Source organism: Giraffa tippelskirchi, chromosome 1 (assembly GCF_054371585.1).
Source record: "Giraffa tippelskirchi isolate mGirTip1 chromosome 1, T2T-mGirTip1v1.2.pri, whole genome shotgun sequence".
In the NCBI taxonomy this organism is placed as follows: Eukaryota; Metazoa; Chordata; class Mammalia; order Artiodactyla; family Giraffidae; genus Giraffa; species Giraffa tippelskirchi.
Window position 1 is genome coordinate 144,969,794 of NC_137275.1, and position 22,446 is coordinate 144,992,239.

Below are 22,446 nucleotides of genomic sequence, written 5' to 3' on the forward strand. Positions count from 1 at the left end.
ACTCAAGAGATGAAGGAGGGAAAGAGATGTGAAGCAGCAGAGGATCATAAACATGAGTGTATATATACACACACACACACACACACACACACATAGCTAGAAATGAAGAGTTTGATTCAGAAGCAGAAGAGTTCAGAAATTATCAGAGCAACTTCACAAATGACTAGGTTAAAGAAAACTCTTACTATATAAAAGATGTATGCCATGATTAAGAAGAACGTGGCACAAGAGAGTTCTTCAAATATCTGAAGTGTTGTCACTTCACTGACAACTTCTGCAATGCCAAAAAAGCCATAAGGAGGTGGAACTGAACTCAGCATAAAACACTTTCTAATAGAGCCAGCTCAAGCACAGACAAGGTCCCATATGTTACAGACTTCCAACATCTCAGGTTTTACGTTGAAGTTTTACTAAAATACCTTCAAGTTCTATTCGACTCTAAGATTCTATGAGTCATGAAGAAATAAATCACTTTCTGTGTCAAATTGGGATTAATCTGGATTTTCCAAAACCATTCTCAACAATTTATTCTGAAATTGACAAAGTATTCCTTCAAACTTCCAGGCTTACTTGTATAAGAGGCAGACACCTAACTAAAGAAACAATAAAAATGTCAGGGATATAATTTCCTAATTGCAGTATGTTGTTGCCTACAACATGATACCTTTTGGATATTTATGGTAGATAAAAGATGGCCACAAACTCTTTACTACTCCTCCCATTGAGAGGGCTCTGTCCCTTCTCCTTGAATTGAAGGGGAAAGCCTCTGAGATTGCATGACCAATAGGATTTGCCTGAAGTGACAACTGTACCAGTTTCCTGGTTTAAGCCTTAAGAAAGGTCAGTTTCTACTTCTCTCTCTTGAAACACATGCTCTTGGAGTGCTAAGCTATCATAGGAAAAGCCCAAGTATCACATGGAGGGGTCCATCTGAGCCTGGTTTTCCAGATAACCTTGCCAAGGTACCTAGGCTGGTATTTGAGTTAAGCTGTCTTGGACATTCCAAATCAGACCAGCATGTAAGAATGAGCTTGACACAAACATTTCATTTCCATTAAAAATTCAATAAATGGTATTAAAAGCAAAACACGTTATGCATTTTAACTTTAATTGAGCCTACGTGGCATATGCTATTTCTGGGTCTCTACGAGTTTTATTGAAAAATCTTCGTTACAAACATAACACGTAGATTACAAAGCTGTCAAATTAAAACAAACATTAAGCATATGAATGAGACAGTGGTTTCTAATGGAGTATCAACCTAAAAATCAAAACCACTTACTTCCTAGGTGGCCTTATATGTATGTCATTCATCTAAGTTTCAAATTTTCTTTCTTTGTAAAATGTAACATTATAATATATAACTGCCTCAAAGAGTTGCTGGGAATAACAAAGGAAATAATTATACAAAAATACTGTGAAAATTTTAATGTGCAATCCTATGTGTAATCAATAAATAAAATGCATCAAATATGCCAAGCAAATATATATCCTTAAAGTTTTAAAATAAACACTTCTTTCCTCCAGTTGTAGAGATGTAATTATTTCAGGGGACTACAAATCTGTCAATACAACTTGTTAGAAGTAGGAATACAACAAATTAACCTCCAAATTTTAAGCCTCCTATCAGAATGTTTATTGGGAAAATAACCTAAAAACATTTTTTAGCTTACTAGTTGTATCTGCCGCATGTTAGAAAACAAGAAAATGTAATTACTTGTAACAACAGTAGAACCTTAATACATACATATAGAGGAAACAACTTTTCAGAAAATTTGTCTTACGAACTTACCAAAGAAACTTAACCAAGTAATGTGCTTTGACTTTACAGTGCAGTAACAATTCATACTAGCTCTCTCATGGAGCATATTCTAAAACACTTTAAAAATATGATATGCTTTCACAAAGTTGAAATATATCCTAAAATATATCTTAGATGCAAAAACTATCAGAATAAATTTGTAAAACATTAAAACGTATGAGGTACAAAACACTAAAACTGATCAAACACTTTTAATTTCCAAACAGTTTTATAAACATCAAATGAGAGAATATGTAATCAAATGTGAGAATGGATATATTAGTATTTGTTCTGTAACTCTATCTTCGTATTTGAAAAGTTTTCTATAACATACAGGTAATAGTTCGAGAAAAACAAGTTTAGTGTGGTAACAAGCATTATTAAATCTTAATAAGGTACATGCTTTACTAGTTTCAGATCTTTTTTATTTTAAAAGAGGAAAAAATTAGTTAAACATAAAAATTAGCCTATCTTGTGCCCCTCTTCAATTATATTTCTCTTCAAATCTTGTGCTGTCTCCTTCTTCCCAAATACCCATTACTCTGAACTTATATTTTAAATTCTAATCTGGTTCTAATATCATTTACAGTTATTTTAACACAAAAATAATTTTTAAAGGGAAAAACTGCAAAGAGGAGAACTAAATCAGTAACTCAGTTTCTTCAGCTGTCAGTTGGATAATACCATCGCCTATCTCTGAGGATGGTTCTGAGCCTGAAGAGATTCAGCACATTGTTCACTGAGCACTTACTATCAGGTACTCGTCTAGACACATGTACATTAACAGATTTAACCATCAAATTAACCATTTGAGGAAAGGAACTAAATATCATTATACTGCAGACACTTCTGATTACATGGAGCTACTGGCATCTAGTGGGTGGAGGCAAGGATACTGCTAAACATTCTAGATGTATAGGAAAGGACCTCACAATAAATAATTATGTGGGCCAAAATGTCAACAGTGCCAAGGCTGAGCAACTCAGACCTCCAGCTTCAGAAACATAATATCTGAATCACAGATACGTTATGTAATCCACCTACAACACAGGTCCTAAGTGGAAAGCCACTTACTAAAAGCCTATTTGCTTCTTAGTAAAGTTATCTCAAGAATAAAATTAAATCAATATTTTTTCTATTTATCAAGGGTAAATAATCTGGTCCAAGTAAGTCAATCCTCGCTGAATTTCAAAGCAATAACTTTTAAATAAATGTATTTAAAAATAAACAATAGGTATTAGCTCTATGAAACAGGGTAACAGTTTAATGACAATACCGGAGGTTACTGAAAGCAACTGAGACCTAAATTTTCTTAAAAATACAAACAGAATTTATCTTAGTAACAACAACTCAGTGTTATACTTGCCTCATCTAGAGGATCCACATCTGTTTTCCTCATCTTAATAAGCACATCATATGCCTGTTGAAGTGCTCTGACCTTAGGATGAGAAACTCTAACATAGGCTGGGAGACAAATAAACCATAAACTGTAACAATGACTGAAGAGACACTTGGCCCATTGTGGTGGATTTGTGTAACATCTCTTCGCCAACTTATGAGCTGTTTTTATCTCCTAGAAAGAGAATAAATAAAAAATTATGACATTCACTACAATTTATTAGGATTATAGGAAAAGTGAAAAGTAAAAGGGAGAGAAGAATTTAATGTAAAATTTGACTCTGAAATCAAGCATTTCGTATTTTTGCTTTTGTGAATGGCTTCCTACTTAGTGCCACATGGTTCTTTTTATAGGAGCACTTTATACTGTGTTTTAACTATTTTTTTGGCAAGCATGTGTCTCCTAAGAGACTAGAAATTCCTTAAAAGTGGATATTGTTCATGTTATTATAATATAATGGGTAATTAAGTGCCCTTCACATATATGGCACTCAAATGTTTGATGAATGAAAGGGATTTAGCCATTCATAGCTTATGAGTTCTATAATATCATTCTTGAAAAGTCAGAGCCTTCTCCCTCTTCTCCCAACTAAAAAGTTTAAGATGCTCTGAGTGCTCTGAGTTATCCCCCAAGGTTTGTATTCTACCTTCTGTGTTAATTCCTTCACAGATTCTTTCAAATCACCTATTCCTTTGCAGGCAACATATTCTGAGAAAGATCACAGACATCCCTATCTAATAGTATGATAGGTATATTTCCTACTTCTGATTTTCATTCTGATTTAGGTGGAAGAGAGAAAAGGCATCAGATCTGCTGAGCTTTATCAAACTCTACAGACATTCAGAAACTATAGAGCCCTCCACACATCAGACTGACAGTCAGCCTTGCACTACAGACCCCTCTGCTGGATGTGTTCTAAATAAACATACTGTTATGAATTCTATTTCCAAGAGATGTGCCTGGAAAGACAATTCTGGGGCAAATGAGATCTAGAGACTTAGTAGCAAAATTCTCCCATTTTAAAAAACTTGCCTTTTATTAAGCTGATAACAGTATATATATTAAAGAAAATTCCCCTCAGACACACTGAGAGAACCGTGTACTATATGAGATTAAAGACCACCTCAAGTTACCTCTAGGATTTGAGGGACTGTACTCGAACTGGTAAAACCTGAACTAAGAATTCATTCTGAAATTTTCCATGTTTTGGAGACCCCCCCAAATATCAGTATACACACGTGTGTATATATAAAGGATGTTTGATTTTAACTCGGACACGACTGAGAGACTTCACTTTCACTTTTCCCTTTCATGCACTGGAGAAGGAAATGGCAACCCACTCCAGTATTCTTGCCTGGAGAATCCCAGGGACGGCGGAGCCTGGTGGGCTGCCATCTTTGGGGTCGCACAGAGTCGGACACGACTGAAGTGACTTAGCAGCAACCATAGTTTAACTCTTTATACCTAAATCAAATACAGTATTAAAGCAAGATGTCTAGGTTGTCCTAAGTTAACTCCCTTTATAATGTAATATTCAGTATAAAATATATTTATACTAACCATGAGGAAAAATTAAAATCACAATGGGATACCACTTCATATGTACTAGATGGCTAAACCCAAAAAGACAGACGATAACAAGAATGTGGTGAAATTCCCACTGCTGGTGGGAATTTTAAATGGTATGCCCACTTTGGAAAACAGTCTGACAATTTCTCAGAAGGTTAAACACAGTGTAACTATATGACACAGCAATTCTACTTAGGCATATACCCAAAGAAATGAAAACATAACCACACAAACATTTGTACACAAATGTTTACAGGACTACTATGCATAATAGCCAAAAAGTAAGAACCAACCACATGTACATGAATGGATAAATAAAATATTCCACATAATGAAATATTATTCAGCAATAAAAATATGTGAAATACTGATACATTCTGCAACACTGATGAACCTTAAAAACATTTTGCTAAGTGAAAGAAGCCAGTCACAAAAGACCACAAACTTTACAATTCCATTTTTATGAAATGCCCAGAATAGGCAAAACTATAGAGATAGGAAAGAGATTAATGATTGCCTGGGGCTATGGAAGATGGAGGAACTAGGGGGGTTAACGGCTTAGGGGTGTGGGCTTTCTTTTTAGGGTGATGAAAATGTTCTATAATTGGCTGTGGTGGTAGCTGCACAGCCCTGTGAATGTACTAAAAGCCAGCGAGTATACTTAAATGAGTGAATTGTATGGCATGTGAATTATATTTCAATAAAGTTTTCTAAAACTGTATTTAGTTCCCAAGCTTCTAAGATAAACATAAGCATTCAAAACCTTCACCCTCAAATTATAAGTACGGTTGCAAGAAATCAATTTTAATTCATTAACAACCATAGTGGATCTTCAAATAATTCCTGTGGGTGATAAGTCTAAACTATGAGCTACATATCACATATACATAGTTTACATTTTTAATTAGATAAAGAATATCTGACCTGTTTAGTTCTCTTAGCCATGAGAGCTGGACTGTCTGTAATGCTACTCCCAGTAGGGTGTCTACTAAAACAAAGTTTCAACTCCTGTGGTCTGTCAAAAAGCTTAAGGTCCAGTCTTGGAAAGTATTTGTAACTAAAATAAAAAGCAAAAATAGAACTGCTGATTTAAAATACATTAACTCTTCATATTATTTCAGAATTTAGGTGAATGTTTCTAAGCCTCAAATGTAACCAACATTATTCTCCAAAATCCTTGTATACACATTTCTTTTCCAAATATGTAAAATGATCTAATTATAAGATAAGTAGACTATCTACATGGAAACTTTGGCTCCTCCTCATCCTGTACGTTATTTTCAACCAATCCCTAGAACACAGAAAGCCCTGATATTTTGACTGAAGAATTAATAACTCTTTCAACAGAACACAAGTATTCAATGATAATTTATATTAAAACATTTAGTATACATACTTTGTAATTTTTTCTTTACAAAAGTACCTTGTATTCATATAAAAGGAAAAATGCCATAATATTTTCATATTAGGGATGTCTCATAATTTAACAAATTCTTTACTGTTGGACATTTGTAAGATATTTCTCAACTTTTGCAATTAGGTATCTGTGTACATTTATCTTTGTGAATATTTTGCTTAATTTCTTAGAATAAGATCCTATAAAAGTTTTCTATGGTAAATGTCTATCAAGAAAATAAAAATTATTATAATCACTGTCAAATTATTTCCAGAGAGGTTATACTCATTTACTCTCCAAAATACACTCCAACTAGTAGGATAGCCTATCCTCAAGCTGATAGAATAAAAATGCTTCTACTCATCATTTGATCTGCATTTCTTTAAATACTAGAAAAGCTTAACATACTTTCATATTATTGACTATTGGGATTTCTTCTCAGAAACTGTCTACTTATTTCCTTTGGCCAATTTTCTTCTGAAATATATTACCTTTTCCTATTTGATTTACTTATCTGTCAATACCTGATTTACTTATTTGTCAATACCTGCATTCCAATGTATAGTGATTAAAGCCAAAATAAAAAAAGAGCTCTCTTTCTATAATTGACACACAATCAAGAGTACTTAATTAAATCAATCTCAGGTATACATTCTTCATTCCTAGTGAGATTATATATTAATTTTATTTTTAGACAACAGTTCTTTTATATTCCCATTGCCCTAGAAATTCTTTTATGAATACAGCCTAAGAAAATAACTGTGTGTACACATAAAGATATAGATAGCAGAGAACTACAAATAAATTCCACAGGAAACTAGTTTAAATGCATGCAATGTAGTTATTCAAAATGATATGGCACAAAAGTATTTATTGGCATGGAAAAATATTCAGACCATTAAAGGTAAACACACATCACAACAAATATGTGCAAAATGAATATTTGTTTTAAGTAAATTCAAATATATGTACAAAAAAGACAAAAAGATATACATACGATTGTTAACAGACATTAAGTACTAGTGCTAAAATGATGTGCTAATTATTTTTGTGTGGTTTTCTGAATGTATTAAAGTATTACCATGATCATAATAATAAACAAACTTTTTAATTTCTTAAAAGATTCCCATCTAAATTCTCTAAGTTTATTTTAATAAAGAGTGATTCCTGGCCCTCTACTCTTAAGTGATAGCTAGTATACTAATGCGTAAGAATTTTACAGTTTTTCACTGACAACAAAACACCCCAAAAGGAGGGGATCCTCACAAATATTTTTCTTCTTCAGAAATGAAAATTTTAAAGATTAAAATGCAGTATATGTTTAGGTTAATAGTGATCAGCATCTGGCTTCCCTTCAAACAGGGCTGTCTGGTTCTTAAATTACAACCCCTGGTGGTATCTCCATAGAATATTCATCTCCACCAGTTCACAGAATACATTTTGAAAACGACCTTTACAAATGATCAATATACATATCTACTAATAGTTGCAAAAGAGCAAACTAGTAAAATTGTACCCAAACAACTTCAGAACCATTCCTGGTACCTGTACTTTGGTGACAGATCCTTTCCGTCATCAGGAGGTGGCTCGGGAGGCATTATGAATACAGTGTGCTCACTTTTCTGTGAATCATCTAGCTCTATCAATTTGGTATCTTCTGCTGAATCAAAGTCAACCTAAAAATAATTATTTTCTTCAATTAATTTGCATATAATCAAGACCTGATTCTAAAATGTTGAAACTTGTACTTAAGAAAAAAATATACCTTATCTGTTTTCTCTGCGCCTTTATCAGGAAACAACTAGGAAAAAAAAGAATTCTCAGTGAAAATGTCTACTGTGAATTTAATAGAGATTATCTTAAATTCTAATTTAAAAAACTATTCTTTTTTAACACCAGGCAGGTATGAAACACTTCACAATGTATTTGGTAGACCCCATACTTGTATAATATTTCTCTTTTGACTATTAGGATAGAAAACAATTCATTTTGACTAGTTTGTTCATATATCCCTCTTCAGAAGGAAAAGATAGGCAATCACAAGAACCTGGTTTCTCAAACCAAAAATTTCATTATTAACAAACTCCTGCATTACTGATTGATAATATCTGTGCTTAGTTGCTCAGTCACGTCCAGCTCTTTGTGACCTCATGGACTGTAGTCCACAGACTCTTCAGTCCATGGAATTTTCCAGACAAGCATATTGGAGTGGTGATTGACAATATCCAAGCTTTTCTAACTGAATGATACTGGACTATCAATATTTAAGTAAACAAAAATGTTGAAAAGTTTAAATCATATTCCTAGAGTTTCAGATCACACTGATGTAATGGGAGAAAATTATGCAAGTCTTCTAAGATACACAAATCATTAGGAGACTATAAAATTACAATGTCATAATATTCTACCTTTTTCTGATACAATCACTAATTTTATAAATTTAGTTTGCATAAACAATAAGCCCTACAACCCACCTGGCAAAAATAAGAGCTCTATGAAAAATGAGAAAAAATATGTGAGTTATCACTGTCAGAAATCAACTTAGGACTACCATGGTGATCCAGTGGTTAAGAATCTGCCTGTCAATGCACAGAACACGGGTTTGATCCCTGGTCTGGGAAGGTTCCACATGCTGTGGGGCAACTAAGCCCATATGCCCCAACTACTGAGCCTGAGTACTATAAGTACTGAACCCCTCTCACCCTAGAGTCCATACTCCACAACACAAGAAGCCACTGCAAAGAGAAGCCCTCGCACCACAACTACAGAGTGGCCCCTGCGCTCAGCAACCAGAAAAAGCCTGCATGCAGCATGAATGCCTCATGCTGCCCTTCATCACAGCCAAAAATATATAAATTTTTAAAAGTCAACTTAAAACTTTTTATGAGTGAGTAAAGCCTTAACATATTTCGAAACAGCTTCCATCAGGACAAAAGAAATATATCAGCAAAAGTATCTGGAAAGACACTAAAACAACCAACCAAACAAAAAACCCACAGGATTTCCATTACCCACAAAACTAACCTTTTTTTTGGTTTGTTTTTTGGAGGTTTCTTCATAGCTGCCCTGTGTGGCTTGTGGAATCTTAGTTCCCTGAACAGTGACCGAACCTGGGCCCTTGGCAGTGAAAGCGAGGTGTCCTAATCACTGGACCACCAGGGAATTCCCAAAACTAAACTTTTTTTAATGAACTACTAAATCTTATCTTAGTCATGTAAAAAAAAAAAAAAGATTCAGGAGTTTCAGTGATGTTCTTAGTACTTAATACAAAACGAAGGTGAGATTCAAAGAGAAAAATCAGCTATGTTTGGTAGTATTAGATGCCACAGAGGAAAACAATTCTTATATCAAGTGTAGCGCTGAACATTTGCATGTGTACTCGTGTGCACAAACACACACACAGAAACACCAGAACTTCAATGCTTTCCTCAGGTCATTTGGGCTAATAAAACGATAATGATTATAAAGATAAACAAATCATTAAAGCTTTTCTTCAATACTGATTTACAGGACAAACTTTTACCTTTTCTATGCAGTCATCAAAAAAAGCCAATCCAGTATCTTTATCACTTACAAAACTACATTCTTCAATGAAACGAATAAAAATCTGTGTTTTGGATAAAAGGGTGTAGAATTTTGTATAGGCACGATCTCGACTTTTTAAAAATCCTGAAGAAAATAAAATTAGAATTAAATTCAGATTTCAAAGCAGAACTAGATGTATTATTTTTAAACTTGTATATATATTATCTTTATATACATACATATACAAAGGGACCATAGTCCCTTCTGCCTAAATCAACCATGAAAACTCTTAACTTATACCATTAACCTTTTCACTGAAATCTGAATCTCCTATAAGGAGTCTCTAGCCCTGTAGATCTCAAGTAGAAAATTTCTGATACTCTACATACTCTCATGCAGGAAGGGTCAAATCTTTCCTCTGCAATGCTACCAGACAATTGCTTCTGTATCATCTTATAAAAACTTCTGCTCTTCTGGCTATTATCTTATCCATTCCTCGACTAACTGTAGACAGTTGTTGACTTTAGAAACTCTTTCCTTCATCCACTGAAGAGCAGGGCACCTAATTCAAGGTCTTCTCTCCAACTCCTCCCATCATCATTCTTTGACACCCATAAACACGAACTATCCAACATTTCAGAGAGTTTTTAATTCCTTAACTTTCAATAATTTATGGTCTACTCCACCTCAATCACCAACTTCTATATATAGTTTCATACTACCTGGACTTTTCTTGGTAGCACTATAAACAGCTTTGCCTCCCAAATCTCTAATTTACAAATTACTCTCTGACAGTTACTCCTGTCTATCTGGTATGCTTAAGTTCTTCCTACCAAGCCTTTTGTGAGAGGTAATCTGCAATCCATTCACCCTTTTACATTCTACATGCACCCTCCTATCTTCACATCTTTATCTAACATTGATTCCATGTCCATTTAAATTATTTTCTTGTCAACACTCTCAATTTTTATGCCCTTTTGTCTTTTTTGTCAAACTCATCTAGTATAACCTAGCTCTGGCGCAATACACTGTTTGCTTTCTCTGGATCTGCACCAGTGTGGCTGAGTGCAAGTTGGGGGGGTGGGGGGTGGAGTTACATAACTAGGCAAATCAAAACCACTTAACTTATACCTTTATCCCTGACCAGTAATCACACTACATTTCTGGAGTTTGAACTTTCCTTTACTCATGTTTTCACAGTTATTTTCAGTGTTTAAATGGTCTCCCTCCACATTCTCTCCCTCATCCCTGAATGGTAATACTTTACATTGCAGAGAAAATGAAAAATATTAAGTGAGAACTACATTATCTCATTATAAAATCTATGACTTTTTCTGCTATCATTTATTCCTTACCATGTTTTACAGTGAGTATGACCCTCCTCCTGTCTAAGGCCAAGCCCACCATGAATCTGGGATACAGCTCTTTCAGTGTTCTCTGGAAAATTTTATTAGCTAGTAACCAGTATACTCACGTCTCTTATTTTAAAAATCTTTCCTCAAATATTTTTCCAAAGAGGACATTCAGAGGGCCAATAAGAACATAAAAAGATGCTCTATATCATTAATCATTAGAGAAATTCAAATCAAAACCACAATGAGCCATCATCTCACACCTTTCAGAATGGCTATCATCAAAAAGGACAAAAATAACAAACGTTAGCAAGGAGGTGGAGAAAAGCAAACCTTCATACACTGTTGGTAGAAATGTAAATTGATGGCACCACTGTGGAAAACAGTATGGAGGTTCCTCAGAAAACTAAAAACAGAATTACCATATGATCCAGCAATTCCACACTCCAGGATATATATCCAGAAGAAAAAAAACCACTAATTCAAAAAGATATATGCACCCCAATATTCATAGTTGCACTATTTATAATAGTCAAGACAAGGAAGTAACCTAACTAGTCAACAGATGGATGGATAAAGAAGTTGTGATACACACTCACACACATACACACATACATGCATACACATAATGGACTATTACTCATTCCTAAGGCAATGGCACCCCACTCCAGTACTCTTGCCTAGAAAATCCCATGGATGGAGGAGCCTGGTAGGCTACAGTCCATGGGGTCGCTACGAGTCGGACACGACTGAGCAACTTCACTTTCACTTTTCCCTTTCATGCACTGGAGAAGGAAATGGCAACCCACTCCAGTATTCTTGCCTGGAGAATCCTAGGGACGGCGGAGCCTGGTGAGCTGCCGTCTATGGGGTCGCACAGAGTCGGACACGACTGAAGCGACTTAGCACTCATTCCTAAAGAATGAAATTCTGCCATTTCCAACAACATAGATGAGTTTAATGCTTAGTGAAACAAGTCAAACACAGACAAATACTCTATATTATCATTTATATATGGAATCTAAAAAATAAAACAAGTTAGTAAATATAATAAAAAAAGAACAGATTCACAGATATAGAAAACAAACTAGTGGCTACCAGTGGGGAGAGGGAAGCAGGGAGGGGTTAGATAAGGGTAGGGGATTAAGAAGTACAAACTATCATGCATAAGATAAATAAGCTATGAGGACACACAGCACAGGGAATATAGTATTTTATAATAACTACAAATGGAGGGCGTGTGTGTGTATGTGTGTGTGTGCGCGCGCTAAGTTGCTTCAATCGTGTCTGACTCTGTGCTACTCTACAAATTGTAGCCTGCGCCAAGCTCCTTTGTCCATGGGATTCTCTAAGCAAGAAGCTGGAGTGGGTTGCTATCCTCTCCTCCGGGGAATCTTCCCAACCCAGGGACTGAACCTGCATCTCTAACATCTCCTGCACTATTAGGTGGGTTCTTTACCACAAGCACCACCTGGGAAGCCCCCATAAATGGAGTATAGCCTGCAAATATTGTGAATTACTATGCTGTGTTGTACACCTGTAACATATAAATATTGCACATCAATTATACTTCAATAAAATAAATAAAATTAAAAACATTTCCTTAACCTTAAATAATTAGATCCTTCCCCTTTCTGCCATTTCTCTTCTCAATAAAGGGCACTTAAATAAACAATAAACCATCCACTTGGTTGTTAAAGACATGAAGCTCCAAGTCATTCTTGACATCTCCCTCTTACATCCCATATTCAATTGCCAAGCTCTATTCAATTTACATCCTAAAAATCACTTTTCCATTCATGCTATCAAATAATCCAGGTCACTTCATTTGAACCAATGCACTAATCAACTAATAAGTACATCCATACTTTGGGTGCCTCCAATTGAATCTCTGCAGAGAAGTCAAAGAGGTTTTTTTGTTTGTTTTACAAACGCAAACCTGATCCTATTATCTACTTAAATATCCCTCACTGACTTGCGATTACTCTTGGAATAAACACTGAAATCCTTCATTGTTTCTAAAAGAGCCAACATGATCTGGCTTGCATCCACCATTTCAAGCATGGTTTTTAAGGTCAGTTTTTCCTCCAGCCTTTCTGTTATGCTTCAGGGAATTCCACATGCTGTTGTCCTTACTAGAGCACCTTGAAATATATTACTTAGTTGAGAAAGGCTCCAATAAAACAGAAATAAATTATTCTTGACAAGCAGTAACAAGAAGTCTTTTCTTCTAATGGATCTAGGCAATGATCAGCAAAGGCTACTAATATAATTAAATGAAAGGCTGGTGGGGAAATTATAATGAATGAATGAGTCTGATAACACCTGAACCCATGGGTCAATGTTAGGAGTACTAAAAATGGTACACATGCAGATTTGCAATAGAAGTAGTGAGCCTCATGTGAGCACCACTTGCCAAGAAAACGGAATCTGAATATAATTGTTAAGTTCAGTTCAGTCGCTCAGTCATGTCCAACTCTTTACAACTCCATGGACTGCAGCATGCCAGGCCTCCCTGTGCATCACCAACTCCCTGAGCTTACTCAAACTCATGTCCATTGAATTGGTGAGGCCATCCAACCATCTCATCTTCTGTCATCCCCTTCTCTTCCCACCTTCAATCTTTCCCAGCATCAGGGTCTTTTCCAATGAGTCAGTTTTTCACATCAGGTGGCCAAAGTATTGGAGTTTCAGCTGCAGCATCAGTCCTTCCAATGAATATCAGGACTGATTTCCTTTAGGATGGACGGTTGGATCTCCTTGCAGTCCAAGAGACTCTCAAGAGTCTTCTCCAACACCATAGTTCAAAAGCATCAGTTCTTCAGCACTCAGCTTTCTTTATAGTCCAACTCTTACATCCATACATGACTACTAGAAAAACCATAACTTTGACTAGACGGACCTTTGCTGGTAAAGTAATGTCTCTGCTTTTTAATATGCTGTCTAGGTTGATCATAGCAATTATATCCATTCTTTAAAGTCATGCTCTTCCTTTCACGAAGTCTCTCAAAATACTCATCTTTAAGAATGTTTCCTTTTTCCGAATGTTTATGCCCTCTCACTGAATGATTATGTAAAATCTCTTTCTTGAGTATTTGTTCTATTTCTTAAAACATGTTAAATTATTTTCCATTGTGTATCCCAAGGAGCTAGATTTTATACTCCTCTATATCCCTAAATAATAACTAACTGGACTTAGTAAATGGTAACTAAATGTTTGAGAGATAAGTCGTCCTAAATCAGAAATGAGAAAAGATAAAAGGATTATTGGGAAAATACAGATTAAAAAAAATAATAATAACTGCAGGGCCAAACTATAGATATGTAAAATAATTATCGTTATGAATACTGATGTATCTGTAAATTTGCCACTATATATATAAGAGCTGCTGAATACCAACACAAATCTTTGTAATTTCCTAAAATTACAAATACTAAAGAGAATGAGTATGGTATTTTTCCCTGGAACAAGGCTGTATTTTTCAAAAAATTTTAAAAACTGGTGGCTTTATTCCAAAAACTATTTGTTAGAGAATACTGTAAAGCCAAGAATGTATAAGGTCAAAAATTATACAAAGTTGAGAAAACACCTAAAAGCAAATGACCAGCTTCATTCCACTGAGATAACTGATCATAGAATACTATAAATATAAGCAACATCTTTGACATTTCATAATTAAACCCCTTCAATTTCAAATTTCTCAGGAAAAAAATAACATATAAAAGTTAAAAGAAATTCTATTCACAGAACTAGATTACAAATACACAGGAGATCACCATATTTTAATATAAATTTCTAATAACTTATATAGTAAATATTTCTTGGTGGTACTACCAAATAGAAAATTTTTTCATTTCAATGAAAAGTATTTATATTTTCAATGCTACTCACCCTGTCGGTCAAACAATGAATCAGCAGCTGTAGCTTTATTTGAAGGAGCCTCTGTGATTGGTCTGAGATATGTTCTGTAGCCCTTTAAAATCGATGCCATAAAGCGCAAAAATGCCTCTTGAATTTCCATCTCAAGTTGTGTCATCTTCTTTTGCCAAGAGAAATCTGCTTCAATTGGAGTCATCTCAATCGCTGAACCTTCTTGAGTTTTTCGGTGAACTGACAAGTGAAGAAAGAGAAATAAATGACATTAATACATAATGTTATACATATATAATAATGCAACAATTAAGGGAATTGTCAAAATAAAGCCCATGACTTCTTGAAAATCCTCTCCTCATTAATGTGAAGGGATCATTGGCAGAGGCTAACAGGGAGGCACAGAAAACATGTTCAAAACACCATGAACCACAATAGTAATTTCTTACTACTGGAATTTGTTTTGTAAGGAGACTCCCATTAAACACAGCAAAATTATGTTTAAATTTAACAAGAATTTTTTTATATACATTCTTTCATTAAAAATATCCCTTCTTAGGGAGTTTGGGATCTACATTTACACACTGTTATATTTAAAATGGATAACAAACAAGGACCTATTGTATACCACAGGGAAATACGCTCAAAGTTATGTGGCAGCCTGGATGGGAGGAGAATTTGGGGGAGAATGATACATGTATATGTACAGATGAGTCCCTCTGCTGTTCACCTGAAACTGTTATAATATTGTTAATCAGCCATACTCTAACGAAAAGTTAAAAAAAGAAAAAAAATCCCTTCTTTTTTCCTCACATTTACCTGAGAATAGCTGGGGATACAATTTCTTCAAGGTGCTAATCAGATTTTTGCATGGCTTTTTGGGAAGCTGCTTCCAGTTCATGTTCTTCTTTTCATCTGATCTATTAAATAACAACATAATTAATAAAGTCTGTTATAATCTGTCTTTACTTAAACAAAATTCTTATGTCAAACTAAAAAAGAAAATGGAAAGGGTATTTATACTGACATTACAATTTAAGAATCTGCATTCTTAAATGATCATTTAAATTCTTAAGTGATTTCCAAGAAGTTCTCTTTTCATTTCAATCAACCTCAGCCAAATTTTGTCATCTCATTCTAACCCTCCAACACAGACTTTCATTAACTACAGTTACAATACAACACAAGTTTTGTTTCCAAGTTACATTTTAGAATTATAATATTTTAAGTGTTAAACTTAACTGACTTGAGACTTCAAAGTACCTATTAGAAGCAAATCTCAACAAACATCAGAGTCAGTAACATATGTTACAAATAGTAACAAACTCTACAAAGATGAAAGCACTATGTGCCAGCCATGACTGGGAGCTAATGCTATATATCAAGCCAATATCACTTAGGAACATCCATGCTAGAATCTTCAATTCTTAGGTATATATTTCAGGGATATTTTTGAGTATATTAACCATATACTCAAAGAAATATGCATAATAATGATCAGGGAGTATGTCCATACTTTAAAATTTAACTGCAATCTAAATAGCCATCAACACTGGTGAATACTGAAAACAAAGTAGAGCTACATGTACCAACATAAGTGAACCTCATAGAAAATGCTAAGTAAAACAGCAAATCAGAAAACTATACAAACGTAAAAACTTTTAAAGCATGCAAAACAAAATGTCATTTATACTAGTATAAATATAATGGGTATTGGTTGAATCTGGACTCTTAGTGGAAGATTCATGCGAATTATTTACATTATTCTCTATAATTCTTTGGTATCTAGAACATTTCATGATTGTATAATTAAACATTAAGAACTATTTTAGAAATAGTGTTTTGATCTATAGAAATTATATAGAAGTTATTTAAGCCTGGGCAAAATTAACAATCTGTATTATTTTATTCAGAATAGCAAATAAAATGGGGTAAATCTTTGAGTTAAAATTTCAAAATAATTTCCAAAGCACCACAATATATGCAACCTTGAAATAACTTTTTCAGGGATAGTTACTAAAAAATAACAAAATGTGTACTACAAGAAATATTTAGTGCTTGCAAAGTAGTTCATTGTTTCCAGGAGATAAGTAAACCCAAATGTCCACAGTAAAGATTGATCAAGTAGGTGGACTAAGAGGATATGGAGCTCACTTCCACCCATTAACACATCAGAAAATACATCGACACATGGAAAACTAAATTCTCATGAAAAACTAACTGAAAACTGGCAGGTGAACTACTGTACCATGAAGGCAATAAGACAGATACACATGGAAGGAAAGAAAAGTGATTTGAGTTGGGACCTGTGTCCATGGAGGGGACTCAGAGGAAAAAGAAGATGATAAGGCAGACACCCAACCAGGGGAGGGAGCAATAAGAGCCAAATGCAGGGCACCCCAGTCTAGGAATCCTATGCAGGGGAGACAAGCCTGTTTGGAGAACTGCTGGGACTAACAAGAGGTAAAAGAAAGACAAATTTTTCAAAATGGAAACAGTTTGAGAGCTCTCAAAAATAACGTTAAATGCACCAATATTCACCTTATAGGGAGGGGTACCAGAAAACAGAAAAGGGGATCAAAAATGTATTTTAGGAGATTATAGCTAAAATCTCCCCAAACCTAAGAAAAGAAACAGATATCCAAGTAAAGGAAGCACAGAGGATCCCAAACAAGATGAATCCAAACAGACCCACATCAAGAGATACCATACTTAAAATGGCAGAAGTTAAAGGGAAACAGCAAATTCTAAAGGCAGCAAAAGAAAAACAGACACTTTGAACAGACCAATCACTAGTACTAAAATTGAATTTGTAATTTAAAAAATTCCCAGAAAACAAAGTCCAGGACCAGGCAGTTCCTCGGGGAAATTCTCCCAAACTTCTCTTTCTAACAGTATTCCAAATTATTAAAGAGGATGAAACACTCCCAAATTCATCACAAGGCCACCAATAGCCTGTTATCAAAACCAGACAAAGGCACTACAAAAAAGACAATTACAGGTCAATATCTTTGAATATAGATGCAAAAATTCTCATCAAAATATTAGCAAATCAAATCCAACAATATAGAAAAAGGATCATACACCACAATCAAGTTGGACTTACTCCAGCAACACAAGGATGGTTAAATATTAAAAAATCAATCAACGTGACACACCACATTAACAAAAGGAAAGAGAAAAACCACGTGATTATCTCAACAGACACTGTAAAAGCAAGTGACAAAATTCAACCACCATTCATCATAAAAACTCTCAATAATTAAGTGGCTACAGAGGGAACAAATCTCAACATAATAAACGCCATATACGACAATTCACAGCTAACATCATATTCAATGGTGAAAAGCTGACATCCTTCCTGTTAAATTAAGCATCCAAATTGGAAGGGAAGATGTCAAATTGTTACTCTTTGTAGATGCTAAGCTGCTAAGTCGCTTCAGTCGTGTCCGACTCTGTGCACCCTCAAAGATGGCAGCCCACCAGGCTCCCCTGTCCCTGGGATTCTCCAGGCAAGAACACTGGAGTGGGTTGCCATTTCCTTTTCCAGTGCATGAAAGTGAAAAGTGAAAGTGAAGTCGCTCTGTCGTGTCCAACATGATACTTTATATAGAAAACCCTAGAAGTACAACACAGAGGAACTTAACTATAAAACAGAAAGAGATTCACAGACACAGAGAACAGACTGGTGGTTGACAAAGGGGAACAGGAGAGGGAGACAGGTGGACTGGAAGTTGGGGGATGGAAGATGCAAACTATTACATTCAGAATGGATAAACAAACCCTAATGTACAGCAGAGAGAACTATATTCAATATCCTGTGATATACCATAGTGGAAAAGAATATTAAAAAAGAATGTATGTATGTGTATCACTGAGTCACTATACTGTACAGCAGAAACTGGCACAACATTGTAAATCAACTATACTTCAATTAAAAAAAACCTTTGAAGAAAATCCTAAAGTCTCCACACAAAAACTATTAGAACTAATAAATGAATTCAGCAAGCTTGCAGGATACAAGATTAATAGACAGAAATCTGTTGCTTTTCTATACAGTAATAATGAATTATCAGAAAGTTTTTTAATAAATCCCATTTAAAGCTGTATCAAAAAGAATAAAATATCCAGAAATAAACTTAACCAAGAACGTGAAAGACCTACAGTCTGAAAACTCATGGAAGGAAAGTGGAGATGATACAAAGAAATGGAAAGATATCCCTTGCTCTTCTTGAACTGGAAGAATTAATATTACTAAAATGGTCATATTACTCAAAGTAATCTACAGATTCAATACAACCCCCATCTAAATAATCATTACATTTTTCACAGAAATAGAACAAGTAATCCTAAAATTCATGAACAACCACAAAAGACCTCAAATTACCAAAGCAATCCTGAGGAGAAAGAACAAAGCTGAAAGCATCACATCCCAGATTTCCACTGTATTACAAAGTTACAGTGATCAAAACAGCAACAGCAAAAAAAAAAAAAAAAAACCCACCAGCAACAGCATGCAACAGCATGTTTTATGTCTGGCAAAACACCAGACAAATAGATCAACTGAACTACACAGAAAGCCCAGAAATAAACCCATGCACCTACAATCTATTAATCTATGATAAAGGAGGCAAGATTTACAATGAAGAAAAGTCAGTTTTTTCAACAATTGGTGCTGGGAAAACTGGAGGGCTACAGGTAAAACAAATGACATTAGAACATTACCTCACACCAAATATCCAAAAACTTCAAAATAGATTAAAGACCTAAATATATGACCTGAAACCATAAGACTCTAAGAAAAAGAGAACAAAGGCAGGACACCCTTTGACATAAGTCATAGCAGTATTTTTTGGACCTCTCCCCTAAGGCAAAATAAATAAAAGCAAAAATAAATAAATGAGAACTAATTAAACTTTAAAGCTTTTGAACAGCAAAGGAAACTATCAACAAATCAAAATGATAGCCAATGGAATAGAAGAAAATACCTGCAAATGATGCGACCAACTAGGAATTAACACCCCAAACACCTCATACAATGCAGTATCAAAAAAGCAAACAATACAACTCATTATCAGCTCATGCAACTTATTACCACAAAAGCAAACAATGCAATGAAAAAAATGCACAGAAAGAACGCAAGAAACATCTTTCCAAAAACATGCAGATGGCTAACAGGCACATGAAAAGATGCTCAATATCACTAATTACTACAGAAATGAAAGTCAAAACAATTTTGAGATGTCACAACTGTCAGAATGGCTATCATCAAAAAGAAGACAAATAACAAATGTTGGCAATGATGTGGAGAAAAGAGAACACTCGTACACTGTTGGTGGAAATGTAAATTGGTAGTGGCACTGTGCAAAGTATGGAGGTTCCTCAAAAAACTAAAAATAGAATTACCATATGACCCAGCAATTCCACTCCTGGGTATATATCCAGAAAAAAAGAAAACACTAGTTTGAAAAGATATATGCACCCCATTATTCATAGCAGCACTACTTACAACTGCCAAAACATGGAAGCAACCCGTGTCCATCAACAGATAAATGAATAAAAATTATTAACAGACTGGTTCCAAATAGGGAAAGGAGTACATCAAGGCTGTATATTGTCACCCTGCTTATTTAACTTATATGCAGAGTATATCATGAGAAATGCTGGGCTGGATGAAGCACAAGCTGGAATCAAGATTGCCAGGAGAAATATCAGTAACCTCAGATATGCAGATGACACCACTCTTATGGCAGAAAGCAAAGAACTAAAGAGCCTCTTGATGAAAGTGGAAGAGGACAGTGACAAAGTTGGCTTAAAACTCAACATTCAGAAAACTAAGATCATGGCATATGGTCCCATAACTTCATGGCGAATAGATGGGGAAACAATAGAAACGTGAGAGACTTTATTTTGGGGGGGCTCCAAAATCACTGCAGATGCTAACTGCAGCCATGAAATTAAAAGATGCTTGCTCCTTGGAAGAAAAGTTATAATCAACCTAGACAGCGTATTAAAAAGCAGAGACATTACTTTACCAACAAAGGTCTGTATAGTCAAAGCTATGGTTTTTCCAGTAGTCATGTATGGATGTGAGAGATGGACTATAAAGAAAGCTGAGCGCCGAAGAATTGATGCTTTTGAGCTGTGGTGTTGGAGAAGACTCTTGAGAGTCCCTTGGACAGCAAGGAGATCCAAATCAGTCCATCCTAAAGGAAATCAGTCCTGATACTCATTGGAAGGACTGATGCTGAAGCTGAAGCTCCAATACTTTGGCTGCTTGATGCAAAGAACTGACTCATTGGAAAAGACCCTGATGCTGGGGAAGATTGAAGGCGGGAGGAGAAGGGGATGACAGAAGATGAGACAATTGGACGGCATCATAGACTCAATGGACAATGAGTTTGAGCAAGCTCTGGGAGTTGATGATGGATAGGAAAGCCTCCCGTACTGCGAGGGGTTCATGGGGTCACAGAGTCGGACACAACTGAGTGACTGAACTGAACTGACTGATAAAAAAAGAGTGAAATTCTGCCATTTGCAGCATCATGGATGGTCTAGAGAATATTATGCCTAGTAAAATGAGTCAGACAAAGATAAATATTATGTGGTATCATTTATATGTAGACTCTAAAACACAAAACAAAAAAAATGAACACAGCAAAACACACTCACATTTATAGAAAACAAACTAACGGTTACCAGTAGAGAGAAGAAAGGGGAAGGGGGAAAATAAGGGTATAGGATTAAAAGACACAAACTACTATATACAAAATAAATAAGCAACAAGGATATACTGTATAGCAGGGGTCCTCAACCTCTGGGCCATAGACCGATACTTTAATGGCAGCATTAGGTTAGAAATAGAGTGTACAATAAATGTAATGTTGCTCACATCATCCCCAAACCATTCCACCCACCCCCAGTCCATGGAAAAATTATCTTCCAAGAAACTGGTCCCTGGTACCAGCGGGGACCAGGTTGGGGACCACTGCTGTACAGCACAAGGAATTATAGCCATTAGCTTTAGTAACTTTTATTGGAATATAACCTATAAAAATACTATATTACTATGCTCTACACCTGAAAATAGTGTAATATTGTAAATCAACTATACTTCAATTCTTAAAAAGTACTGAAAGCTCAAATAAACAAACAAACATAGTATGGAGCTACAACAATACCACAATTACAGTTTTCAAAATACAATGGTAGATTCACTTCAAAATTATTTTTTAAGGTACATCAAATGTTTTCTTCCTTCCTTAAGTTATTCTTCAGGTTCATGCAAGCCTATTTTCCCAAACCAATTCTACTGCTGTAACCACTGAAGTCTCATCCCAAATTCTTCCTCTATTCATTTTCTACCAATATCAAACAGGAAAGAATAAAAGCACTCCAGGATCTGGAATTGACACTTACACTAGGGAACTTCCACTGTTTACTGCTCTTTCCCACTTTGTTGCTGTTGTTGTTGAGGGATGGGGTGTGGAGGGAGCGCCTAAACATCCATCTAGAACTGGATGGATGAAGCTG

At 35.2% G+C, this 22,446-nt stretch overlaps 1 protein-coding gene across 12 annotated transcripts in view; it reads right to left on the bottom strand.

Annotated features, from left to right (window-relative positions):
- DENND4C (DENN domain containing 4C) overlaps nucleotides 1-22,446 on the bottom strand; it is a 110,550-nt gene that overhangs the window by 44,404 nt on the left and 43,700 nt on the right. For all 12 annotated transcript variants that reach the window (XR_014056239.1, XM_081498712.1, XM_081498781.1 and 9 more), the window contains exons 11-17: nucleotides 15,733-15,833; nucleotides 14,935-15,153; nucleotides 9,689-9,834; nucleotides 7,931-7,966; nucleotides 7,711-7,841; nucleotides 5,694-5,826; nucleotides 3,168-3,374 (exon numbers count right to left, since the gene is read on the bottom strand). Coding sequence is in view for 11 of the 12 variants with exons in the window: in XM_081498712.1 (XP_081354838.1) it covers nucleotides 3,168-3,374; nucleotides 5,694-5,826; nucleotides 7,711-7,841; nucleotides 7,931-7,966; nucleotides 9,689-9,834; nucleotides 14,935-15,153; nucleotides 15,733-15,833 (973 nt within the window). In the remaining variant the exon portion in view is untranslated. The remainder of the gene's footprint in view (nucleotides 1-3,167; nucleotides 3,375-5,693; nucleotides 5,827-7,710; nucleotides 7,842-7,930; nucleotides 7,967-9,688; nucleotides 9,835-14,934; nucleotides 15,154-15,732; nucleotides 15,834-22,446) is intronic.